This window comes from Mesoplodon bidens, assembly GCF_964165515.1.
Source record: "Mesoplodon bidens genome assembly, chromosome: 9".
Taxonomy (NCBI): domain Eukaryota; kingdom Metazoa; phylum Chordata; class Mammalia; order Artiodactyla; family Ziphiidae; genus Mesoplodon; species Mesoplodon bidens.
Genome location: NC_138166.1, coordinates 101,023,532 through 101,046,081, shown reverse-complemented (window position 1 = coordinate 101,046,081; position 22,550 = coordinate 101,023,532). Strand labels below are relative to the sequence as shown.

At 57.0% G+C, this 22,550-nt stretch overlaps 1 protein-coding gene across 2 annotated transcripts in view; it reads left to right on the top strand.

Moving 5' to 3' along the window:
• The window catches only part of SMARCD3 (SWI/SNF related BAF chromatin remodeling complex subunit D3), a 33,477-nt gene that overhangs the window by 2,132 nt on the left and 8,795 nt on the right, over positions 1–22,550 (top strand). Inside the window, exon 1 of one of the 2 annotated variants that reach the window (XM_081243835.1) lies at positions 21,803–22,045. The exons of the other annotated variant lie outside the window; for it this stretch is intronic. Coding sequence (XP_081099961.1) covers positions 21,968–22,045 — 78 coding nt within the window. The 5' untranslated portion in view covers positions 21,803–21,967. Of the gene's footprint in view, positions 1–21,802; positions 22,046–22,550 lie in introns of those variants that run through there. 2 annotated transcript variants of the gene reach the window in all.

Below are 22,550 nucleotides of genomic sequence, written 5' to 3'. Positions count from 1 at the left end.
AGTTGCCGCCACCGTTGCCCTCCCTCTTGCGCAGCGTCCCCTTACGTCCCGCCGTCCCTGGGCCCTGCCTCTCCAAGCCACTGCAGGCCGGGACGAGTGAGCCTGAAGCCAAGGTTCTGGTTCATGTGAAAATGGTCTAGTGCTCTGGCTGGTTCCACTTCTTCCCCACACCCAGACCTCCAGACACACCTCCTTGCTCTCGTGTGTGTGTGAGTGCCCCCGTGTGCCTCACACCCCCCACACACGTGTGCACACATGCTTTCTGCCAGTCGGGAGGAACAGGAGCCTGCTGAGCCCTGGCACAACTTGGGCCCTAGAAACCTACCCCCAAACATGTATGGCGAACACCTGAAAGCCTTCCAGGCTGCAGGCGGGGCTTTGTTTGGGTCAGGAGGGGTGGTGGTGGCATCCCGTTTCAGGGCCTCTGGGGCGGCCAGCCCTGCACCGGCTCAGAGGCACGCTCAGGCCTGTTGCACGTCAGTTGGGCCCTCCTGAGCCTCCTCCCGGCAGTGTGAGAGGAGGACAGCCTAGCTAGTCCCGCATTGGGTGCCCCTGGTCCAGAAGGAAGTGCTGAGGCCCCACGTGAAAGGCCATCTGCCCCAGAGCCCCATCCATCTGTGGGGAGGGAGGGGTTGGAGCTGGGTCTGAAGCCCGCAGCCTGGTCTGAGCTCTGCCTGTCCAGCCCCACCCGTCACTGTGGCCACCTCACCGGTGGGAGTCACCTGGCAACAGATGGGATGCTCTCAGGGCCCTGGAGGTGTAAGGGACCCAGTCCCTACCCTCAGGCTGGCAGTCCAGGATGGGGAGCAGACTTGGCCATCCCACAGGAAGTGCCAGAGTGGATGACTCAGGCCTCTGGGCTCTGATGAGGGAGACGTCAGGAAAGCCCTTCGTAGGGGCAATTTGAAATTGGCTTTCAGAGAACAGGAAGGTGGGGCAGGCTGGTGACCCGGGGGGCAGGCGGTGGGCTGAAAGAGAGTGCTTGTCTCAGCTTCTCCTCCCTGAGAAGGGGCACAGGAACTTGCTTTCCTGCCTGGGCCGCTCTGAAGGCCAGGGCAGCCCTGCCCCCTCTCTATCCCGCACCCCTCTGGTCGGTTGGCCCAGGGCGGAATGGTGCAGGGCACTGGCCCAGAGCTGGAGCAGCACTGGATGGCAGAGAGACCATCACCGGGTGCTGGTCACCATGGAAACACATGCAGTTCATCAAGGCCCCCAGACAAAGGTCCTACCCACTGGCCCACACCCTAACCACTGCCCTAGGTTAAGTGCAAAAGTGTTCCTTAGCTCGTGGGGTTGGTTTGTAAATGCAGACTCCTAGAGAAAAGGTGTGAGCTAGTAATACTAAATACATTCTTCCCAGGCAGCTCTAAAGGTCTGGGGTTCTGAAGGTGGAGGCCAGGTCGAATGGGGGGCTGGCTGATGGGGAGGCAGCTCAGGTCCCTGGGAGGTATAGCAGAGCCAGGCCCTTACGTAGTGAATCCTTGTAAATTGCAACTGATTTGAGATGCACTGAGATAAGCCCTCAGGGGCTCCCCAGCTGCAGTATGTGGGTGCCCTGGGCTGTTTCCATCCTTGCCCAAGGGGGATGATCTACCTGAAGGGATGGGCAGTGGGGGAGGGGAGGCTTGAGAAGACTCGGGGGTCGGGAGGCTCTGGCAGCAGTGAGTACATTGTAGTGACACCTGGTCCCCGAGTGGCCCCAATCACGAGGTTCAGTCTAGGATTTCTGGGGAGTCGGGAGCCCCAACCTCCCCACGTGATGAAGGTGGTGAGGGGCGAGGTGCTGGGGGAAGTTTCTGGCATTTTATTTTGGAGTCACGTTGACATAAAATTGGCCTTCATTCCGCGCACGCAGTCGCAGGCGGGGAGCCAACTTTGACGCCCGGTGGCTTGGGCACGTGCTGTCATTTGGATGCTGACAGGCCCCACGCTGGCGTCTAGACAGCACGGGCGGGCGGCATGGGCCAGGCGTGCAGCAGCTGGAGGCTGTCTTCGCCCCAAGTGCCTGCAGTGTGATTGCAAGTGAGAGCTCGTCGTTAGTGAGCGTTAAGTGGCAGAGGTAATGAGCTGAGGTGGCACCAGGGGCAGGTGTCACCAGAGGACGCCGAGCCGCAGACATGCAGGACGAGCAAATGGCTCTCCTCTTGGGCTGGATTCTGAGCCCTCTTGAATCACTGCTCCGGAGGGTCCATGGGGGGCATTCAGCTGAGGGAGACTTTGGGGGCGGGGCTGTGGCTCTTTGGGATATGCAGACCCTCGGTAACTCGTAGGGACCCTACGGGGGAGTATCTGGGCCCCCGTAGCACACCTCAGCCTGGCCCACCTCTTGATTTGCTTCCTAAGCTGTGAAACCCATTCCTCTGTGCCCCACACTCACTTCCAGGAAATTTGAGAAACTGTCTCATGAGCACGTGGCCACTCATGCCTTTACTGGAATTTACAAACTTGGATCATCTCCCATGTCAACCTTCTTTCCAGACTGAAGAACATTCTGGGGCTTGGAGTGAGGAACAGTATGCTGTGAGGGGGGTGGGGGAGAAAAGATGCAGGAAGATGTACTCGCCTCATTCCAAATGAGCTTGAGGTAGTTTGCAAAGACACACACAGTGAGGACATCAGGACAGGGGAACGCAGGGTAGGGAAAGGAGGTTGTAGCCAAGGATGAGGTGAGCAGACACCACGCAAACCGTGAGGCCCGGAGCCCCCTCCCCCAGCGGGGACACATGAGGGGTTACACTGCCTGTGGGACAAAAGTCAAACCATTTGCCCCAAACGACTGTGATTTCTGACCATGAGACCCCGAGAAGCGTCCCCCGTGTGATGACACGCGGGGGATTCTGCGTGACACGTTAAGCGATATCCTCAACAAGTCCACAGCAGTTTCCTCGGGCTAAGCCCAGGGCTGACAGAACATCACATGGCTGTGCAAATACTGCTGACCGTGCTCGATCCAAAGGTAAAATTTAGAACAGCTAGAAGAATGCATTGCCTGTTAACATCTACAACAAAGTTTCCAACGACTATCAGGCAGCAGGCAAGTTTATTTAAAATTGGGAATCAAGTAGAGTTATCAATACATTCTTGGGGTAAGGGGACTCTCCTCATAGGAAAGTAAAGACCTTGATGAGCACATGTGCCCAACAGGTGAGCTTGGATACAGGGAGGGACGAGTCACACACCTTACCCCCAGGTCCTGAACCCACTGAGAACTAGACACAGATGGCAGGCATTTATCAACTTTATGGCAGGGAAAGCTGGACTGAAGAAAGAAGCCTGAACCCAAAGCCCAGATGTAGAAGGTGGACCTGACACCCTAACCTTGGGTTTGCTTACCTGGCGCAGGTTAACAGGAGGAGATGGGCAGCCTCCTGTCAGCAGAACCCCCTAAATGGGAAGGCAGGCCACGGGGGACAGCTGTGAGTTCACCTCCCCCCTGACCCAGGAGAGGAACTTGTCCAGAAGGTGTCAGACCCTCACCACCTCATTAGACAGCCCCTCCCAAAGGGAAGAGAGGTGGGGCGAGGTGGCAGGGGATTGTTCCAGAGTCTGGGCTCCTGAAGAATAGATTAGAGGCCTCCTTGTGAACACATGATGACAAGAGAACAGGGTCCCCTTTGCAGGGGGCAGGGCATCCACGTTGCTGGACAGTGACGTCAAAGCTCAAGTTCAGACTTGGGAGTGACCTTCGACCCTACCCCTTCCTTCTCTCTCCATCGGGACCATCGTTTTATTTGATTTTATTTCCTAGACACATCTCACTTCCATCCACTTCTTATTCCCCACGTCACCACGCTAGTCCATGCTGCTGTTGTCTTCTGCCTGGATGACAACTGGTGCCCCGCACAGGGTCTGGCCCGCTCCCCCCAGCCCCAACCCATCAGAGTAGCCAAATGGGCTTCTTGTAACACAGGCCTGATCCATTGCGTCTTCCGTTTCCTTGAGGGCTTCACATATGCTGTTCCCTTTGCCTGCAACACCCTTCCAGCTCCCTTCATCTGCCTAAGTACGTGCATCATTCAAGTCTTGACTTAAATACCACTTCTTCCAGGGACACTTTCTCCCACTCCAAGGTGTAAAGTTCTACCTTCTTTTGTCTTGTAGCATGTACCAAAAATTTCAGTATTTCATGGACGTGCTCCTTAAAGGCGCAGACTGCATTTGTCTTGTTCAACACAGTGCTGAAAAAAATATATATGTATTTTTTTGGCCGTGCGGCTTGGGGAACCTTGGTTCAACCAGGGGTTGAACCCAGGCCATGGCAGTGAAAGCGTGGAGTCCTCACCACTGGACGGCCAGGGAACTCCCTGTTTCTTGAATGAATGAGTGGATGAATGGGGCAGTGGGGGAGAGGAGGTGGCCCTGACAGCTGATGCTAAAAGGAGCCTGAGATCCCTCTGTACCGTTGGCCCCGCCCTCTCTACACCCCGACGACCCAAGGGTGGGCCATTCTTGCGTGCCCACATTGACCTGCTGACACCTGAGCTGCGCTGTGCAGGTGCTCTTGGCCCACGCCCCGGCAGTCCCTCTCCGATAGGACCTGTTCACCATGATGAGGGAAGCCCATCCCCTCTTCGGGTGTTCTTGTGGTGAGGGAGATTCTTCCTTCCTGTGACCTTGGTCTTGCCCTTGGAGTTACAGAGAATGAACCCCTTTCTGCTTCCGTGACATTTGCCCGCCTCCGGACATCCTTGGAGTTACAGAGAATGAACCCCTTTCTGCTTCCGCGACATTTGCCTGCCTCCGGACTCCCACACGCCCTGCGTCTGCTCTCAGGAACATCCAGCTCTGGCGTCTTCAGATGTGACTTACCTGGGGCGGGGGGGCCTGTGCCGGCTGCTCAGACCTTGGCGCCCACTGGGAGAGCTGGACGGTGGCGGGGCTGTCTAGATAGGCTTCAGAGCCCCCAGGCCTCCTTAGAGGCTGAGCTGTGCCCTTTACCTGCTAGGCAGACTTGGGCAGAGACACTTAGCTCCCTGGGTCTCAGTGTCTCCTTGTAGGACAGGACTTAATCCCCTGCCTATAAAGACTCCAGGGGAAGCTGAGTACCAAGCACTCTGCACAAGGCACGCACGCCATGGATGTGGGGAGCGCCCCTCATCACTGCTGGGTTAAAATGTGATGCTGGGCGCTGTCCCGGCTCCAGGTGTCAGCTGTAGACCCCAGAGCACTGGCTCTGGTGACCGACCGGTGTCTCCCTGGTTTCCAGCCCAGCCCACTGTCCTCACTGACACCGTTGCCTCATAAAGGCTAGAGTCAGCGAGAAGCCCCGGGCTTTCCGCCCACCAGTGAGAAGGTTGTCTCTGATCCCGGTTCTGAGAGCTCAGATGCAGAGGTACCCTGAGAGCGTTCGCCATCTTTCCAGACAGCAGCTCGCTGTCCAGCCTGATGCAATCGGTGTGTTTGCGAGGCCTGCCTTCTTGGCCTTTAATGACGTTTTTAGCTGGAGGAAAAAAAAAAAAAAGTGAGCCAGAGAGAGCCCTGTGGTCCTCCGTCTCTCCTGGGCTGTGAACAGATTCCTTCTGGTCCAAGCAGCTGAATCAACAGCAGGGGCCCAGGTGGGTGGGCTTGGGGGAGGTGCTGCAGGAGTGTGTGTGTGGGGGGGGTCCTGCTGGTGTGGGCGGGGCCTGAGTAGAGGGAGGGGAAGCTGAGCTCCAGCTCTGTCTATAAATCCCACTCCACCCCTCCCCCACCAGCGGGAAGCATCCTCGTGCTTTTCTTTTTTCTGGCCTCAGTTTCCGCTCTGAGCCCCGACTTTACCACCCCTTTCCCCATTTTACCCAGGCCTCTTCCTTCAGGAGAAAATCCAGTCTTAGAAACCCTGTCGAAAATATGCCCGCTGGGTGGTCGACACCCCATCTGTCAAGACTGCCCCCCAGCAGCCCTCCCTTCCTCCGCAGCACCCAAGACTCCACAGCAGCGACTTCAGGAAGGGGAAGGGAAGGGAAACAGGCCGGGGTCAGAATAGTAGCAGCCGGTGTTGACCGAGGGCTTATTGCGGGTTTAAGACTTTTACATGGTTTAACTGATTTGTCCTCACCACAACACTGTGAGGTAAATGTTCTTATTGTCACCGCTTTTAAGATGAGAAACTGAGGTGAAGAGAGGTTAAGAAGCTTCCCAGTGGTTGGGGAAGAGTCCTAGCTGGGGTCTGTCCACCGCATCTTCTGAGGCGCCATGACCCAAACCTCGGCCCTCAAAGGGCAAAGCAGCCATGCCTCTATACGGGCCAGCATCCCCTGTTCACCCCAGCTCTGAGGCCCAGGTCAAAGGCTAGTTGTCACTGTGCACGAGGCCTGCACCATTTCTTCCCATTAATTGCTGGGACCCTAGGGGCGTGAGAGATTCAGCCCCTAAAATAGGGAATGGGGGCGCGGTGGATTGCAGAGCTCGCACCCCTTCAGAAACAGACAGCCCCTCAACTCCATCTGTGTTGCCAGATTTCCAGCGTTTTAAGAGATTCTGGGAATCTGGCTTTTTATATGAAATCTTTCCATTTTTAAGATTTTTTTAAAGCGTTTAAGACGCACTGTGCGCTAAGCGAAACCTGTCTGGCGTTCCCAGTTTGCAGCATCCACTGTGAGCTTTCCTTACCCCATGACCTGTCACCTGTCATCTCTTCTAGCCTTCAGGCCCTGAACCCCAAACCAGTGTTTCTCAGTGGGCCCCAGTTGAGACACACTGCATGAACAGTTGCTGTCACTGTGGGTGGCCTCCTGCCGTCAATGAATTATAAACGAAATGCAGAGTCTTGTCAAACACTTGAGGACCCTCTGCGAAGTAGAGAAGCATCACTCGTCAGTCCTCAGGGGTGGGCTGCTAATGAGAAGGGCCAAGGCTTTTGGAGATTCTCCCTCTCAACTTGTCCATGTTGTGAACCCAGAGCAGTGGCTGCTGAGGGAATTCAGGGTACTTTTGACAACCAGCATGAGAGCAGTCAGAGGGTGAGCAGAGAAGAACGCTGGCCTTGAGATCAGAACATGGGAGTTTGAGCCCCTTTGACACTAGTTGGCTGTCTGGCCCTGAGTCTGTCATTAACCTCGTGTTCCTCATCTTTAAAATGGGTATACTGGGCTTCCCTGGTGGCGCGGTGGTTGAGAGTCCGCTTGCCGATGCAGGGGACGTGGGTTCGTGCCCCGGTCCGGGAGGATCCCACATGCCGCGGAGCGGCTGGGCCCGTGAGCCATGGCCGCTGAGCCTGCACGTCCGGAGCCTGTGCTCCACAGCGGGAGAGGCCGCAGTAGTGAGAGGCCCGCGTACTGCAAAAAAAAAACAAAAAAAGTGTATACTAATAATATCCAGCCCTTTCACTTCCTGGGATGTTGAAAGAACCCAATTAAATCACGAATATTGAACTGTTTTGTAGGCTATTAGCTCCATAAAGATATATGTGTTAATTTGGAGGCGTTTGACAAAGTCTCTCCCAGTGTCTTGAGTATGACACATACAAGTGGCCTGAATGCAGTGGTGTGCTGATAAATACTTAACAACTGGCTCTTGACAGGGTGGGAAGGGGGAGCTGAAATATGATTTGTATCATTTGCTAATGTCTGTGGTATAAGTACTCCTACCGTAGCTGATTTTAAACTACCACCATGACAGTGCAGCACGTCACTGGATATTACTGTGATTGAGTAAAATTGCTGCCAACCGAAGACTAATTCCAAAGGGTGTAGATCATTTGGAGAGAGGGCTCTGTCCTGGTGCCTTTTTCAATATATTCAGTAAAGACTTGGATGAAGAGAGAAGGTCACGCTCACTGGATTTATGAATGATGCACAGCTGGAAAGGATGGTAAATGTATTGGATAAGGGAATTGAGATCCAAAAGCTCTCAAGCTGGAATAATGGGTTAATTCTTACAAGAGGAGTATTCTTGAGTCCAAAAAAGGCAACTTTACAAGTATGGGATGGAGAGACATGTTTTGGCACAAAGTAGAAAGAGAATCAAGTTTCTAATTGACAGGAAGTTCAGTACAAGTCCAAAGTGGGATGGGTGCTTACCAAAGAGTAATACATTAGTAACAGTGAGGACTTCATTCAGCCCTCTGTGACTTAAAGACAGTTTTCACATATGCCCTCTCGTTTCTATTTTGCTACTCACAATAACGCAGTGAGAGAGGTGTGATGATGCTATACCCATTTTAGAGATGAAGAGACTGAGGCTCATAGAGGTTGGCACTTTTGTCCTCCTGTCATTAGGTGGTGGAATAAAGACTCAAACTCAGGTCTTCTGGCCCCAGATTCTGCCCTATGTTGTGCTCATGAGCACATTGGTTTTTTGTTTGTTTGTTTGTTTTATTGGCATATAGTTGATTTACAATGTTGTGTTAATTTCTGCTGTCCAGCAAAGTGATTCAGTTATACATATATACACATTCTTTTTCATATATATATGTATATATATACATATATACATATATACATATATATATATATATATATATTTTTTTTTTTTTTTGGCCACACCACACAGCTTGTGGGATCTTTGTTCCCCGACCAGGGATTGAACCCGGGCCCTCAGCAGTGAAAGTGCAGAGTCCTAACCACTGGACCGCCAGGGAATTCCCATCTTTATTTTTATTTTATTTTATTTTATTTTTTTGCGGTACGTGTTTCTTTTTTTTTTTTTTTTTTGCGGTACGCAGGCCTCTCACTGCTGTGGCCTCTCCCGTTGAGGAGCACAGGCTCCGGACGCACAGGCTCAGCGGCCATGGCTCACGGGCCCAGCCGCTCCGCGGTATGTGGGATCCTCCCGGACCGGGGCACGAGCTCGTGTCCCCTGCATCGGCAGGCGGACTCTCAACCACTGCGCCACCAGGGAAGCCCCCCATCTTTTTCATATTCTTTTCCATTACGACATCACAGGATACTGAATATAGTTCCCTGTGCTGTACAGTAGGACCTTGTTTATATAAGTCCATTGTTCTGAGTGCCCTGCGTTCTGTGGCTTCAGGCAAACCAGAGGATGTGAGGGGAGGAGCCGGGTGGGGTATGGACCAGCAAGGAATAGTGAGGAGTAGTGCTGGGGGAGGATTAGTTTTCTAGATCTGCTGTAACCAAGCGCCAGGCTGGGCGGCTTTAACAGTGGAAATGTATTTTCTCACAATTCCAGAGGCTGAAGCCGGAGATCAAGGTGTGGGCAGGGTTGGCTCCCTCTGAGGGCTGTGCGGGGAGGCTGTGCTCCAGGCCTCCCTCCGTGGCTTGTAGACGGCCGTCTTCTGCCTGTGTCTCCTCACATTGTCTTCCCTTCGCGTGTGTCTGTCTCTGTCCTAACTTCCCCAGTTTTATGACACCAGTCATATGGGATTGGGGTCACCCTAGGGACCCACCTCATTTTAACTTGATCCCCTCCTTAAAGACCCTCCGGATAAGATGGCATTCTGAAGTACTGGGGGTTAGGACTCCAACAAATGAATTGGGGATGATGGGGGCTGGAGGGGACACACCGTTCTCCCATGACAGAGGGACTTAGAGAGCTGCCTTCAGAATTTGGAGTCACGTCTTATGAGGAGGGGGAAGACTGCGCTCTAGGTGGCCGGAACCTCCAGGAGGTGACCCCGGGTCACAGCCACCACAGGAAGAGCCAAGGCCCCGAGGGACAATTTCGCTTGCTGCCACCGCGGACTCCCTCGGGCCCCTTGGCTGCCGGGACACCAGCTCCACACCTGGCTCTAGCTTTCCGCACGTGGGAACGCGAGGAGCCGGAGGGAGACCTCCAGCACCTCTGTTCCCACAGATACGCAGGCAGGCAGTGCACCCTGGCTCGGCGGGCAGCTCGGCCGCTGCTGCTCAGCCCCGGCGCCCCGCCGCCTCCGCCACAGTTCGGGCGCAGCTCCCGGAAACTCAGCGATCCCACCGTCACCCTGGGGCATGGCTGCAGCTGCTGGCTGCTCCACCGCCGCCACGGCGCCCCCACCAACCCACAGCCCCTCGGAGGAGGTAGCCGGCAAGGGCGTTGGCCTCGCTTTCCCGTAACGAAGCCCGGAGCTCTGGCCGGGGGCACGCCGGTCCTCCGCTCTTCCACCTCGGGCCGCAGCTGTGGCCATCCCGGGACAGGAGCTGACGTGAGCTGCTCAGTCTCCCACCCTGTCCACGCCCTGAGCCCCGTCAGTCCCCATTCGGTCCTCAGACTCAGAGTCCCAAGGGCTGTGACTGTGTCCGCTGTGTGAACCGGCGGCACTTCGTACAAGACGGCCACGCAGGAGGGGACGGGCGCGGGGAGACCCAGCTTTTCCTTCAGGCGCCTCGATCGGCAGCTCCCAAACCTCGGCTTCCCTGGGCCGGGCGAGCGGCCTTATGAATTCTTCCTGGATTTCCCTCCAGTTGACTCACTACTTGTGGTGGCTTCTCGATGTCGCCCCTCCCCTCCTTTCTTGCGGCCCCTCCCCTAACCAAGTTTCTACACAGGCTTCTCATGTAAGACCCACGCTGGGTACTAACGGCCGTTCTCTGCTCAAGGAAGCTTCCAGTGGTTTGGGTAGAACCCAGGCTCCTCTTTGGCTCCCTGAGCGTCCATGATTGGCCACTATGAATAATCACCTGGCCAACCCCTCACGGGTACCCTCCATGGCATTTGGGACAGCCCGCAGGTGAAGGGCTCTGAGGGCTCCTGGATTCACTAGTGCCCTAGCTGGGGCTTGGCGGGCAGCAGCACCCAGAGGTAAGGCAGAGCAGCAGGGCTGAGGCCCCCGGGTCTGGCAGGCTTAGCATCGGAAGCTAGTAATAGCAGACGATTCGTTAAGTGTTTACTCTGTGCCAGACGCTGTGCTGAAGTCTGCACATACACGACTTCTTTTTCTTTTTTGGCCGCGCCTTGTGGCATGCGGGATCTCAGTTCCCCCACCAGGGATCGGACCCGTGCCCTCTGCAGTGGAAGCGCGGAGTCTTAACCACTGGACCGCCAGGGAAGTCCTTATACGACCTCCCTTTAATCCTCACATCCACCTGTGAGTCAGGTGAAGGGCTCTGTGTCTTGCAGACACGGAAAATGAGGCTGGCGGTGACTTGTGCAAGGTTATGATCACTCACAGGCTGCACCAGGCATGACGTCCCAAGACTGTCTGGCTCTAGAGCAGTGGTTCTCAACCCTGGGCAATTTCACCCTCCAGGGACAAAGGACAATGCCAAGAGATAGGGAGAGGAATGTGCTGGTAGAATTTACTGGATAGAGGCTAGAGATATTTCTAGCATCATTCGATACACGAGACGGCTCCCACAATAAAGGATTATCCACGGGACTTGCCTGGTGGTCCAGTGGCTAAGACTCCGTGCTTCCAATGCAGGGGACTTGGGGTTGATCCCTGGTCGGGGAACTAAGATCCCATGTGCCGCGCGGCACAGCCAAAAAAAGAATTATCCAGCCCCAAAATGTCAACAGTGCCGGGGATGAGAAGCCCTGTTCTTGAGTACAAGCTCAGAGCCATCACACCATGGAGCCTACAGAGACCCCACCCAGGGAGGGCAGGACCCCAGAAGAACCAGAGCAACGGACAGGGCAGTAAGGCCCCGTTGTCACAGCCCTGGCCCAGGACAGACTAGCTTGCAGTGGCCAAGGCAAGTGCCCAGATCTGGGAGCAAGAGCACGGGGTCAGGGCAGGCAGACGGGCTACCTGGAGGGGATTCATTATACAGGTCGGGGTGAGGGACACCAGCTGGCCTTGTTACAAAGGCTTGCAGAAACCAGGAGTGGTACACCAAGCAGGTCCAGGGCCTGAGAGCACCCCACTCCATCTCTTTCCCCCTCCTGCTCCATGGTGAGTCTTCACGAGGCCTCCTGGTTGTCACCACAGCTGTTTGAGCCCCAGAGACTTCCAGGGTGTGCTGTGTGGGGACATGGGGGGCGCTGAGCCGGGCTTTGACACCATGAAATGCTTGATCACAAGCAGCCCTCACAGACCTCTCCTCTCAACAAGAAGCCTGGGGCCCTCTGCGCATCGACGGAGACTTTTGCCTTTTGCTTGGATCATTTCTCCTACCCTTCTTAGGCCAGGGCGGGCCCTCTGAGTTCTCCAGACCTATGGCCATCGCGTGGTGCCAGGAAGGCAGGACGAGGTGGCACTGGGGCTGCCCATGGCCTGTGGGTAGGTAACCACGTGTTCCCAAAAGAAGTACCTGCAGTGGCTCCTGGAGGACAGGGTGGCATGCCAACTTGGCAATCCGTGTGCGTGGATCCTACCCAGGAGTTCCACGGACACATGCGTGTGTGTCCATCTGTCCAGCCAGGAGAAGCCCGCGAGCGGCCCGCTGATCCGCCCACAGGAGCGAGGAGCCAGGGGCTTGTTCAGAGTGTAACTGGGTTTCATTTGTTTGGCTAAAAGGTAATTCTTACATAGGAAATAATGCAACTTCCTCCAACGCATTGACATTTATTTTAGATACCTCAATGGCAAATTTTGTAGAATTTATATTCCCAGTGTTTGAAACAATCTGCTTGAGATTTTGGGGAGTGTATTTTAAAAGATAATTGAAGGTAATTCAGCTTAAATGCGCAGGCCTTTGGGGATCTTGATTTCCTTCTTTAAAAAGCAGGTGTTTGGGGAAGGTGGAGGGGCACACATGCGTGTGTGTGTGTGTGTGTGTGTGTGTGTGTGTGTCTATCCCCAGTAGGCAGGCACTCCGTGAGGGGCCATCAGAGAGGCAAATTGAGATGAAGGAGAGAAGCCAGGGACCTTGAGTTCGGGAGACCCGTTCTGCAGCCCCAGCCCCAGCCTGTAACAGCACAGCGACTTCTGGCAGGTCACACGGGTCCTTAGGGCCTCTTCTTCCTTATCTTTAGAAGGGGGATCCCAGCCCCCACCCGGTAGGGTCTCTGTCAGTTAGACAGGTTGATGTGTGTGAAAGTGCTTGTTCAACTGCAGACTCCCACATCTGAGATGATGTTATTAATCCCACGAAACATGAGCCCGGATTGTAACATCACCCAGCGTTTGGCAGCACGCCGGCAATCCTGAGTAGACTCGGAGTGGGTTCTCTTTACCCACACCTTTGAGATATTGGGGTCTCTCCTTGGGATTTATCCATGAACAAGGCATAAAGATCCCAGCCTTTGGGGCGCTTACATTCTAACGGGGGAGAGAGGAGTGAACGCTAAACGTAATAAGTAGGTTATAAAGAATGGAGGAAGGTGTGCAGGACGGGAAGGAAACCCAGCAGAATGAAAGAGACAAAGAGCTGGCAGGGGAGGGGCAGGTGGTGACTTCTAATAGGGTGGACAGAGAGTGCCCCACTGAGAAGGGGACATTGGAACAAAGGGTTCAGGGCGGCGACAGTTAGCTGGAGGAAGAGCATTCCTGGCAGAGGGAACAGCAGGCTCCAAGCCCTAAAGGCCGGAGCAGAGAGAAGAGTGACGGAGATGCAGGGGGTGAGGACACAGAGCGGGCAGAGGGTGGCATGGGACTGGGTCCGGGGACCTGCACGGCCTGACCCTCACTGGCAGTGAGATTGGGGGGGGAGCCTTGGGAGGGGTTCGAGCGGAAGTGACGCCATCTGACCCCCTTCCTAAGAGGGGACCGTTCTGGTTGCGTGTTGAGAATAGAGGGCTGGGGGCCAGGTTGGAAGCAAAGCTGTTCATTATTGATGGATTGGACCAGGGTGGTAGCAGTGGAGGAGTGAGAAGGGGTTGGATTCTGGATCCAGAGCCAACAGGACTTGCTTTCTGATTGGATGTGGGATGTGAGGAAAAGACAGGATCCCAGGCTGGTGCCAAGGTCACAGGCCTGAGCGGTTGGAAGGAGAGTGGGGACCGTGGGTAGTGAGCCAAGTTTGAGGCGGGAGAGCAGGCGTTTCATATCTATTCAGGGTCCGGGTGGACTCAACAGTATGTGAGCAGACAAATGGATACATGAGTCCAAGGACTGGGAGAGAAAATGGGCTGGAGGAAAATGGGAGTTGTCAACATACAGAAGGCATTTAAAACTCTGAGATTGGGGGATGCATGAAATCTCCAAAGAATGATTGTAGAGCAGTGAAGAGGACCAAGGACTGGCCCTGGGGCACCCCACCCTGAGAGGGAAAGAGGGCCAGACAGCCAAGGAGACTGAGAAGGAGCGGACAGGGAGGCAGGAGGAAAACCAGGAGAGGGCAGTGTCTTACAAGCGAAGGGAAGAGAGTATTTAAAAGAGGAGAGAGTGATCAACTGTGTGGGATGCTGAGGCTGGAGAAGCAAGGTGATGCCCGAGGGCTGATGTTGCACTTTGCAACGTGGGGTCATCGGCGGTGGCCAGACGGCAGCGTTTTCAGTGGAACCGTGAGATGTGTGCCTGGAGGGACTGGAATTCGCGGAGAACCGAGACAGCAAATGTAGACAACTCTTTTGAGAAATTTTATTGCAACTGGGCAGTAACCAATGGGATAAGCAGGTTATGTGAGCGGTTCTCAGACAGGGAAGGTGACAGTGCTTTAGCATGCTGATGGGAGCAATGCAACAGAGAGAGCTAAGCTGATGACATGATGGTGCGGGGAAGAATTGCTGGAGCAACGGCCTCAAGTGTGCTGGGGGGACAGGACCTCACATGCACGGGGATGGCCGGCTTTCGATCGGAGCACAGATAACTCAGCTGTAGGAACCAGGCAAGAGAGTTGCCAGGAAGCGGGAGGATGTGGTGGGAACCTCTGGAAGTTCTTCAGAAGCTTCTGTTTTCTCAGGGAAGTGGGAAGCAAGGGCATCAGCTGGGAGTGAGGGGGTGGGGAGGAGGAGTTGGAGGTTGGAGGAGGGAGAAGATGTGGAAAACTCACATAGGGGAGTGGGAGCGGGAAAGGACCTGAATGGTCTAGGGAAAGAGGGGGACGGCAGGGCAGGATGAGGCCAGTTGAAGTCCAAGCTCTGGAAATGACAGTGAGACCAGGTTAGGGCAGTGGTGTGTCTCCAGCCACATTCAGGTCCTGGGGTGCAGGGGAGGAGTTGGTGAAGCCGAGTTTAACTCTTAAGTAAGAGAGTCAAGAGTATACGCAAAGGAGATTAAAATGGTAAATTTTACGTTATGTATGTTTTACCATAACTAAAAATGAAAAAGAGGGCTTCCCTGGTGGCGCAGTGGTTGAGAGTCCGCCTGCTGATGCAGGGGACGCGGGTTCGTGCCCCGCTCCAGGAAGATCCCACATGCCGCGGAGTGGCTGGGCCCGTGAGCCATGGCCACTGAGCCTGCACATCTGGAGCCTGTGCTCCGTAACAGGAGAGGCCCGCGTACCGCAAAAAAAAAAAAAAAGAAAAGAAAAAGAGTATATGTCAGGGCGGTGTGGTTGTGATGAGGGGTGCAGGTCAAAGAGACAGACCAGCGGTTCCAGTGGCGTCACAGGCTTTGGGGGTCAGGGGGCTGGACAAAAAGGAGATGGTGGTCCGAGAGTGGGGAGCTTAGGACTGAGACTGGGGGGGGCCGCAGGTGCTGCAATGACAGGGTCCAAGAGGTGACGCTGGCGTGAGTGACCGAGGGAGGGTGGAGGGTCGCTGGAGGAGAGGCAGCCGAGGAACCCAGAGCCCCGGGCTATGGGAGGGGCTGTCCATGAGGATCCAGGAGAGCAGCGGGAAGAGGTCAGGGGTGACAGAGGAGTGACTGTGAGCCAGGAGCTAGAAGGCTCCAGAAAAGAAGGCGCCGTACCTGGGGGTAAGATGCAAAGCCAGGGGTCTGGAAGCAGCAGTGAGGGGCAAGGAGGGTCCCTACCCCGCCTCGAGGCCAGTGGCAGTGGGGACTCTGGGAAGACCACTGCCCCCCACATGGAGGGTTTGGGGGGGTTACTCAGCGGGGAGCCCAGCTACGTCACAAGAAGGCAAAAGGGATGTTCACAGAAGTAGCCGAGTGTACTGGAGATTCTCCTTCCGACAGACCACACGGGGAAGGGCTCGGTGGGAGATGGCAGCGGAAGAGGGGCACCCAGAGCCCTGTGGAGCTGGGGTTGTGGGAGTTGAGGGGAGTCTGGGGCTTTCCATGGCGCCTGATGCAGTGGGGACAAGGGCATGGTGACAAGAAGGCGGGCGCCCCCAGGGGCCGCCGCCAGGGCAGAGAGGCAGCGTTGCGTCAGGAGGGGAGCGGGCAGAGTAGAAAGTGCCCTTTCAGACCCTGTGAGCAGGGCTCGCCCTTGCCTCCTAATGAAGTTTAAGACATGGGGAGACCAGGCCCGCGTGTGGCTTCTGTGGATGTTTCATCTGTACGTTCCACTGCCCACTTCCACTTGGCTTAATTCCCCCCAGAAAATCTTTAAGGCAATACAGATGAATCTTTTTTTTTTAACATCTTTATTGGAGAATAATTGCTGTACATTGTTGTGTTAGTTTCTGCTGTGTAACAAAGTGAATCAGCTATACGTATCCATATATCCCCATATCCCCGCCCTCTTGCGTCTCCGTCCCACCCTCCCTATCCCACCCCTCTAGGTGGACACAAAGCACCGAGCTGATCTCCCTGTGCTATGCGGCTGCTTCCCACTAGCTAGCTATTTTACGTTTGGTAGTGTATATATGAATCTTTTTTGTGTATTCAGTTTTCTTCACTCAGGTGACATCCCAGACCTCAGAATGCAGTGGTTCCCAGAAATCCCTCTGGCCACCTGGTCAGAGCAGTAGCAGAGGCCTCAGAAGCTTCCTGGGGGGAGGACTGGGATGCTGACCACCAGGAGGTTATCCTGGCACTGGTCAGGAGGGGGCACTGAGCTGTGGGAGAAATAGGAGAGGAATCAGAGGCAGTGGGATGGGGCTCCTGTCTGCCAAGAGAGAGGCTGGCTGGGGTCTGGGAGCCCCGGGGCACAAGCAGGGCAGGAGGGATGGCTGCAGCCCCACAGGGGGTGTATGGGGATGGGTGGGTCTCCCCAGGCTGGTGGAGTGAGGTAGGCACCTACGCTCCCAGAAGAGAGGAAGAGGCTCGCTTCTGCTTGGAGTCCTGAGGATTCTGAGGCCTCGGATCCCTCTTGCTTTTGCCCCGAATCTAGCCAGACAGGCCACTGTTGGTCCAGAGGAGGATGGGTGGGGAGCAAGGATAGTGGGACACCTACCTGCCGCCCCCCTCCAGGCAGAGCCCCACCCTATGTTCCAGCCCCTGGGCTGTGGCAGCCAGCTGGGGCAGTTATAGCACCCATCAGTATTCCATATAAACACCCCCCCTCAGACCGACCCCATCCTCACCAGAAGGGGGCCCAAGCCAGTGTGGCTCGTTTTTTGCTACATGGGACCACCTGATTAATGGTGGCCCTGAGGGGAGTGAGAGAAAACTGGCTGTGAATCCAAAATGGGCCTTCCCTCTGGGCCCCAGAGGCCCAGTGTTTCACTCCCTGGGGGACAGGGAGGTACAGTGACTTGCCCAAGGTCACACGATGGTTTTGGCATCCTACTTTTTCTTTTTTTGCTTCTTTCTATCATATTTGTCTCTCTTGTTCGTGTTTGCAAAACTGACACAGAAAGATGAAGCGACACAGAGACAGACAGCCCCCTTGATAGTAGCAGAGGATGTCCTGGGCACAGAAACATTCTCACACAAGGAGGGAGGTGACCAGCGCTCCTCTGGCCTGAGAAGAGCAGTGGGGGTAGCCAGGAGGAGGGGGAGGATTGTGCCACAACGCCGCGGTCCTGTCTGCGGATGTCCTGTCTGCTAGCTGGAGGAAGCCCCTCGCTGGAGGTGGGCCTGAGGTGCAGACTCCCCTTCACCCAGCCCTAAGGTCTAGCCAGTGTTCTCTGGGGGCCTGGGACTTGGACCAGGCAGGTAGGCTGGATCAGAGCTGCCTCTGGGCCTCCTGGCATGCCCTGGGGTTTAGTGACCAGAGGAGAAAGTGGGGGCTGGCTGGGTTTAGGGATGGACCAGACACAGAAATCAGGGGTCCTCAGCCTGAAAGCTCCAGGTGGTCTCACTTCTCTCTGTCTCTCTCTGTCTCTCTCTGTCTCTCTCTGTCTCTCTGTCTCTCTCTCACACACACACACACACACACACACACACACACACACACACACACACACACACACACACACACACACACACACACACACACACACACACACACACACACACACACACACACACACACACACACACACACACACACACGACGGTAATTTCATGCCACTAAGGAAAGCTTCATTGCTGGGGATATAGGCGGAGGAAAGAGGTCGCCCCCTTCAGTCTGGTTTCCTTTGTTCCTCCCTCGCCTTCCTCCCTCTCCCCTTCCCGGCTTCCCTCCTCTTCTAGCCTCCTTCTTTCCATTCTCCCGCCCCCCCCCGCGCTTCCCCCTCCTTCCCGCCTCCCCCCTCCCCCTAAGCTCTGTGCCCTCCGCGGGACCTCCGCAGAAGGCGGGAGGGTGGGACTCCAGGCTCCGGCCCCAGCCTTGGTGGCCATCCTCCTGCGGGGAAGGAGTTAAGTCTCTCCGCTGCATCCCTCCTCCCTCCTCCGCCCGCCCGCCCGCCCGCCGCCTTTGAGTCCTGCAGCTAGGCCCTGGGCTGACCTTCACCGGGAGGGAGGCCGCAGTGCGCATGCCCGGGCCCGGCTCCCGCCGCTGCCCGGTTACCGGTCGGGCGAGGGCGAGGGAGGGCGGCCGCGGTCCCGGACGAGCCCCCCAGCGCCCGGCCGCCGCCCGCTCGGGCGTCGTGGGGGGGCTGCCGAGCCCGTCCCGCCGGCCGCGGCGCATCTCTCCCTGCGCGGGGAGCGGCGCTTTGCCATTTGGTGCTGGTGGTACTTCGGCGAGGGAAGGAGAGATGGGGGGACGGCAGGGGGGACTCCGGCTCCGGGCGTCCGCCCTCTGCCCGGACACGCGCACGGCCTGCCCGGAGCGCGGCCTGGGCCGGTCGGCCGAGCCTAAGGGCCGGGTTGAGCCGGGAAGAAGGGCCCCTGCCCGTTGGAATCGGGGCTTCCCCCGGGCCTCCTTCCCACCCGGCAGGACGCAGGAGCCGGCGGGCGGCGTGGCACTGCTGAGCGCCCTTCTGGGGCTGAGCCGTTGGGGAGCCTGGCCTTTGTGAGGTGGGAGTCCTGGCCCGGGACACCCTCACTGGCACCTCTGCTTTCTGGTCTTAAGGCTCGCTGGTGTCTGCACACCTAGGGTCGCCCCTGTAAAAGCAGCATGCACAACGTGTCTGCTGGCTGAGGCCTTGTGAGCGGGCTGCATTGGTGATCACGTTGTGCCTGTGTGTGCAAATCCATGTGTCTCCTTGTTCCTCTGGTGTTTGCATTGGTTTGCATTGGTGTGTGTGCCTGGGGGCAGGTATGCCCTATATATCTGTTGCCTGTGTATGCGTAAGGATGTCTCCCAGAGAGGGGGCTGCAGAGCGAGGCCCTCATCCTGGGGGCACCCAGGAGGCTGTTATCTATGGACCTGAGCGATACTCACCTCGGTGGCACCAGATCCGTTGGCCTAACCACCTCCTGCAATCTCCTCCACCACCAAGACCAGCCCCCTCACAAATGCTTGGTGTTCCCACTGTGCTGATCCACCTCTGCTGTCTTCTTTTCCCAAAAGGCCTCTCCAAGAGTTGAGACCTCGGAGCTTTACATAAAGCCTAGAGGTGTCTGCCCCTGTCCCTGTCCCCCAGAACCTCCAAGGTGTCACATGTCCATGCTAGAAGCACCCACAGGGGGGCGGGGTGCCCATGGTGAGGCACAGCTTCAGGTAAGTGGCAGAGTATGAGCTCTGTCCACTGGGCCACTGAGCTTTGGGTGGTTGCAAGTGTTAGCAGGCATTGGTCATGTCCAGTCCCTGTGTGCAGGCACGGAGGGAGAGTGGCACTTAACACCAGCCTCAGACTTCAGGGGGCTGCAGCCTATTTGGAAAACCAAACATAACACACATGAAACGCAGGGAACGTGAGACATTAGTAAAGTGCCAGTTCATGGCCATGGTAGATGGCAGTGGGCATTCAGAGAGCAGAAAGATCTGTGCACAGGAGTGGGACCAGGGAAGGCTTCCTGGAGGAGGTGGGGCCCAAGCCGGGCTTTAAAGAATGAATGTGCTTAGGACAGGCGGAGGAGCAGCATGGGGATTCCAGGCAAAAGAACAGCAGGAGCAGAGGCTTGGGAATGGGAATGAGCAAGGGGCTTTGGAATTTAGCAGAGAGACTGGAGAGGTTAGCTCCCCAGGTTACCAGCAGCCACCTTCATGGCCTATGGCAAACACCCACCCATTCCGACCCCAGCAGGGCCCAGTCTCTGAGAGTGTGGGTCTAGGGGGGGTAAGCCTGGGTAAAGATGTAGTAGGAAGGGGATCTCTAGGTCCCCTGCTAAGCTGGTGGTAGAGGAGGGGCATCGTGGACCACATGCCCTCTCTAGCCTTTCAGGGGATTGACAGTGGGCACTTAAATGGACGGTGACAACCAGAAGCACAGGGGGGCCCAAGGAAATCAGGCTGCAGGCAAAAAAGACTCCCAAGCCAGTACACTCCCTAGGTTCTTTGTCCTGACCTCTGAAGGTGTTCTGAAGGGTTGAGGGTCAGGACCACCCCACTGCACCCCGCCCCAGGGTAATGCTGGGTCTTCAGTATCTAACTTCAAATAAATTTCCCAACAAATTCCCCCAGGCACTGCCCCATCCTCACCTGGATACTGACATTACAACCCCAGGAGGCCCATAAACTTGACCCACTCTGTCCCGAAGCCCTGGGGCTCTTCCTCCAGAAGGAGGAGAGAGGGGTGTGGCCTTGGGGCATGGGCGGGGCCAGGGCTCCTGGCCTGGGGAATCTCAGGATTTGCCCCTCCTGTATCCTGTCCCTCCTTCGCCCCAGGGACTGCCAGCTCCCTCCACACCACCCCTTCTGAGGCTCCCTTGTAACCCCACCGCTACCCCTGCTTTCTCTGGGGTCTTGAGGCCGGCCCTCCCATACCCAGCGCCTCAGCTCCTCAGGGTCCCCTAACCCACCCCCGACTCCAGAACCTTCGGGTCCTGCTCACCTCCCTCTCCCCACCCCCCGCACCCCCCGCCGTCCACGCCGGCTCCCGGCCTGCCCCCACAGCTTCTCTTCCTGTTCTCACGAGCCTGATCCACCTCCCTGTTTCCGAAATACCTCCCTTACTGCCCTCACTCTCTCACATAGAAACAAAGACTCACATGCCCCGAAATAGACTCACACAGGGCTGGGAGACACAGACCGTGTCCCGCCACACACGCACGCGCGCGCACCGGAGGCTCTCGTGGAGGGAGGCACACAGAGGAGGCATTTGTGTGTGCACGCACGTAAACATCCACACCCACAGCCCCGAGCCGTGCCCACACGAGGGTGCAGACACACACGGCGGGTGAGACAAGGGCGCACACATCTGTGGACGCAGGGGCACCCCGCCTCCCGGGGCACACCCACGCCTGCCGCCCGGGTGCAGGAGAAAGGCCTCGTCCGGGCTCCGGCTCCCCCCGGATTCCTTCCAGCGAATGTTTCCCTACTTGGCCTGCCAGGTCTCTGGGGAAAGGGCCTCAGAAATGCAGCAGGAGCCACTTGGGGGCAAAGTTGGAACTGACTGTTCCCTGCCTGGCCCTGCCGGCGAATTCCCTAACCGAGAAACTATTTGAGGCGAGAGGCCGGGGGGCCGGTGAGCCCCCGGCCACCTCCCCTCGCGTCCCCTCCCCGCGCCGCCTCCCCGCGGCCCTCGGGCGGCCTCGGGCTGCAGTGCCGCTGCCCAGCGCCCGGGAGCCGGGCTGGCCGGCGTGCCTCGCCGCTTATCTGCGCTGTTTGGCCAGCGAGGGTTGGAAAGGCAGGCTCTTCTGTCCCCGCCGAGTCAACAGGCAGACCCCGGGCCGCCGGACTATTTCTGTCTTATCAGTGCAGGAATGCTGCAGCCGCGGCGGCGGCGGCGGCGGCGGCGGCGGCGGCGGCGGGCGGGCGGGCGGCGGCGGCGTGGGCCGTGGGCCGTCAGGGCAGCCCTGAAGGGGCCCCCTCCCCACTCCGCTCGAGTAGAAGTGTGAGAGAGCCCAGCAGGACTCAGAGGGGAGAGTTGGAGGAAAAAAAAAAAAGGCAGAAAAGGGAAAGAAAGAGGAAGAGAGAGAGAGAGAGTGAGAGGAGCCGCTGAGCCCACCCCGATGGCCGCGGACGAAGTTGCCGGAGGGGCGCGCAAAGCCACGAAAAGCAAACTTTTTGAGTTTCTGGTCCATGGGGTGGTGAGTGGGGGAAAGTTAGCGGGGGAGGGAGAGCGAGCTGGCTCGGGCTGAATGGAGGGATGGTCGGGAGGGGCCGGGAGGGGGGCTCCCGCTCTCCCACCCCTCTAGCGGGAGCGCCACGGCCCGCGGCCCAGCCCCAGGACTGTGCCGGCGCCCTGGCACCCGAACACGTCGTCAGGCGGTTGGCCGGGGATGGGTGCCCGGGCGGGGAAGGGAGGCGTTTGCAGGGGTTCCTGTCAGGGGCTGGGGGTGGGACTTGGGGACTGTACCCCCCAAGTGGGGGCTCCCCTAGGTACCCGACGTGCTGTCTTCCGTTCTTTTCCTTGTGGGCCCAGGTGTTACCCCTGCCCTGGGGGTGGGGGTGGGGGACATGGCATCGCTGGGCTGGGCTGTCTGTTAATCCGTTGGGACAGTGTTTCTCTGTGTCTCAGGAGCAAGGAGCAGGTGACCCTGTAGGCACTGTGAGCCGGAAGCCCTAGGGCTGAACAACCTCTGCATCCCGGCA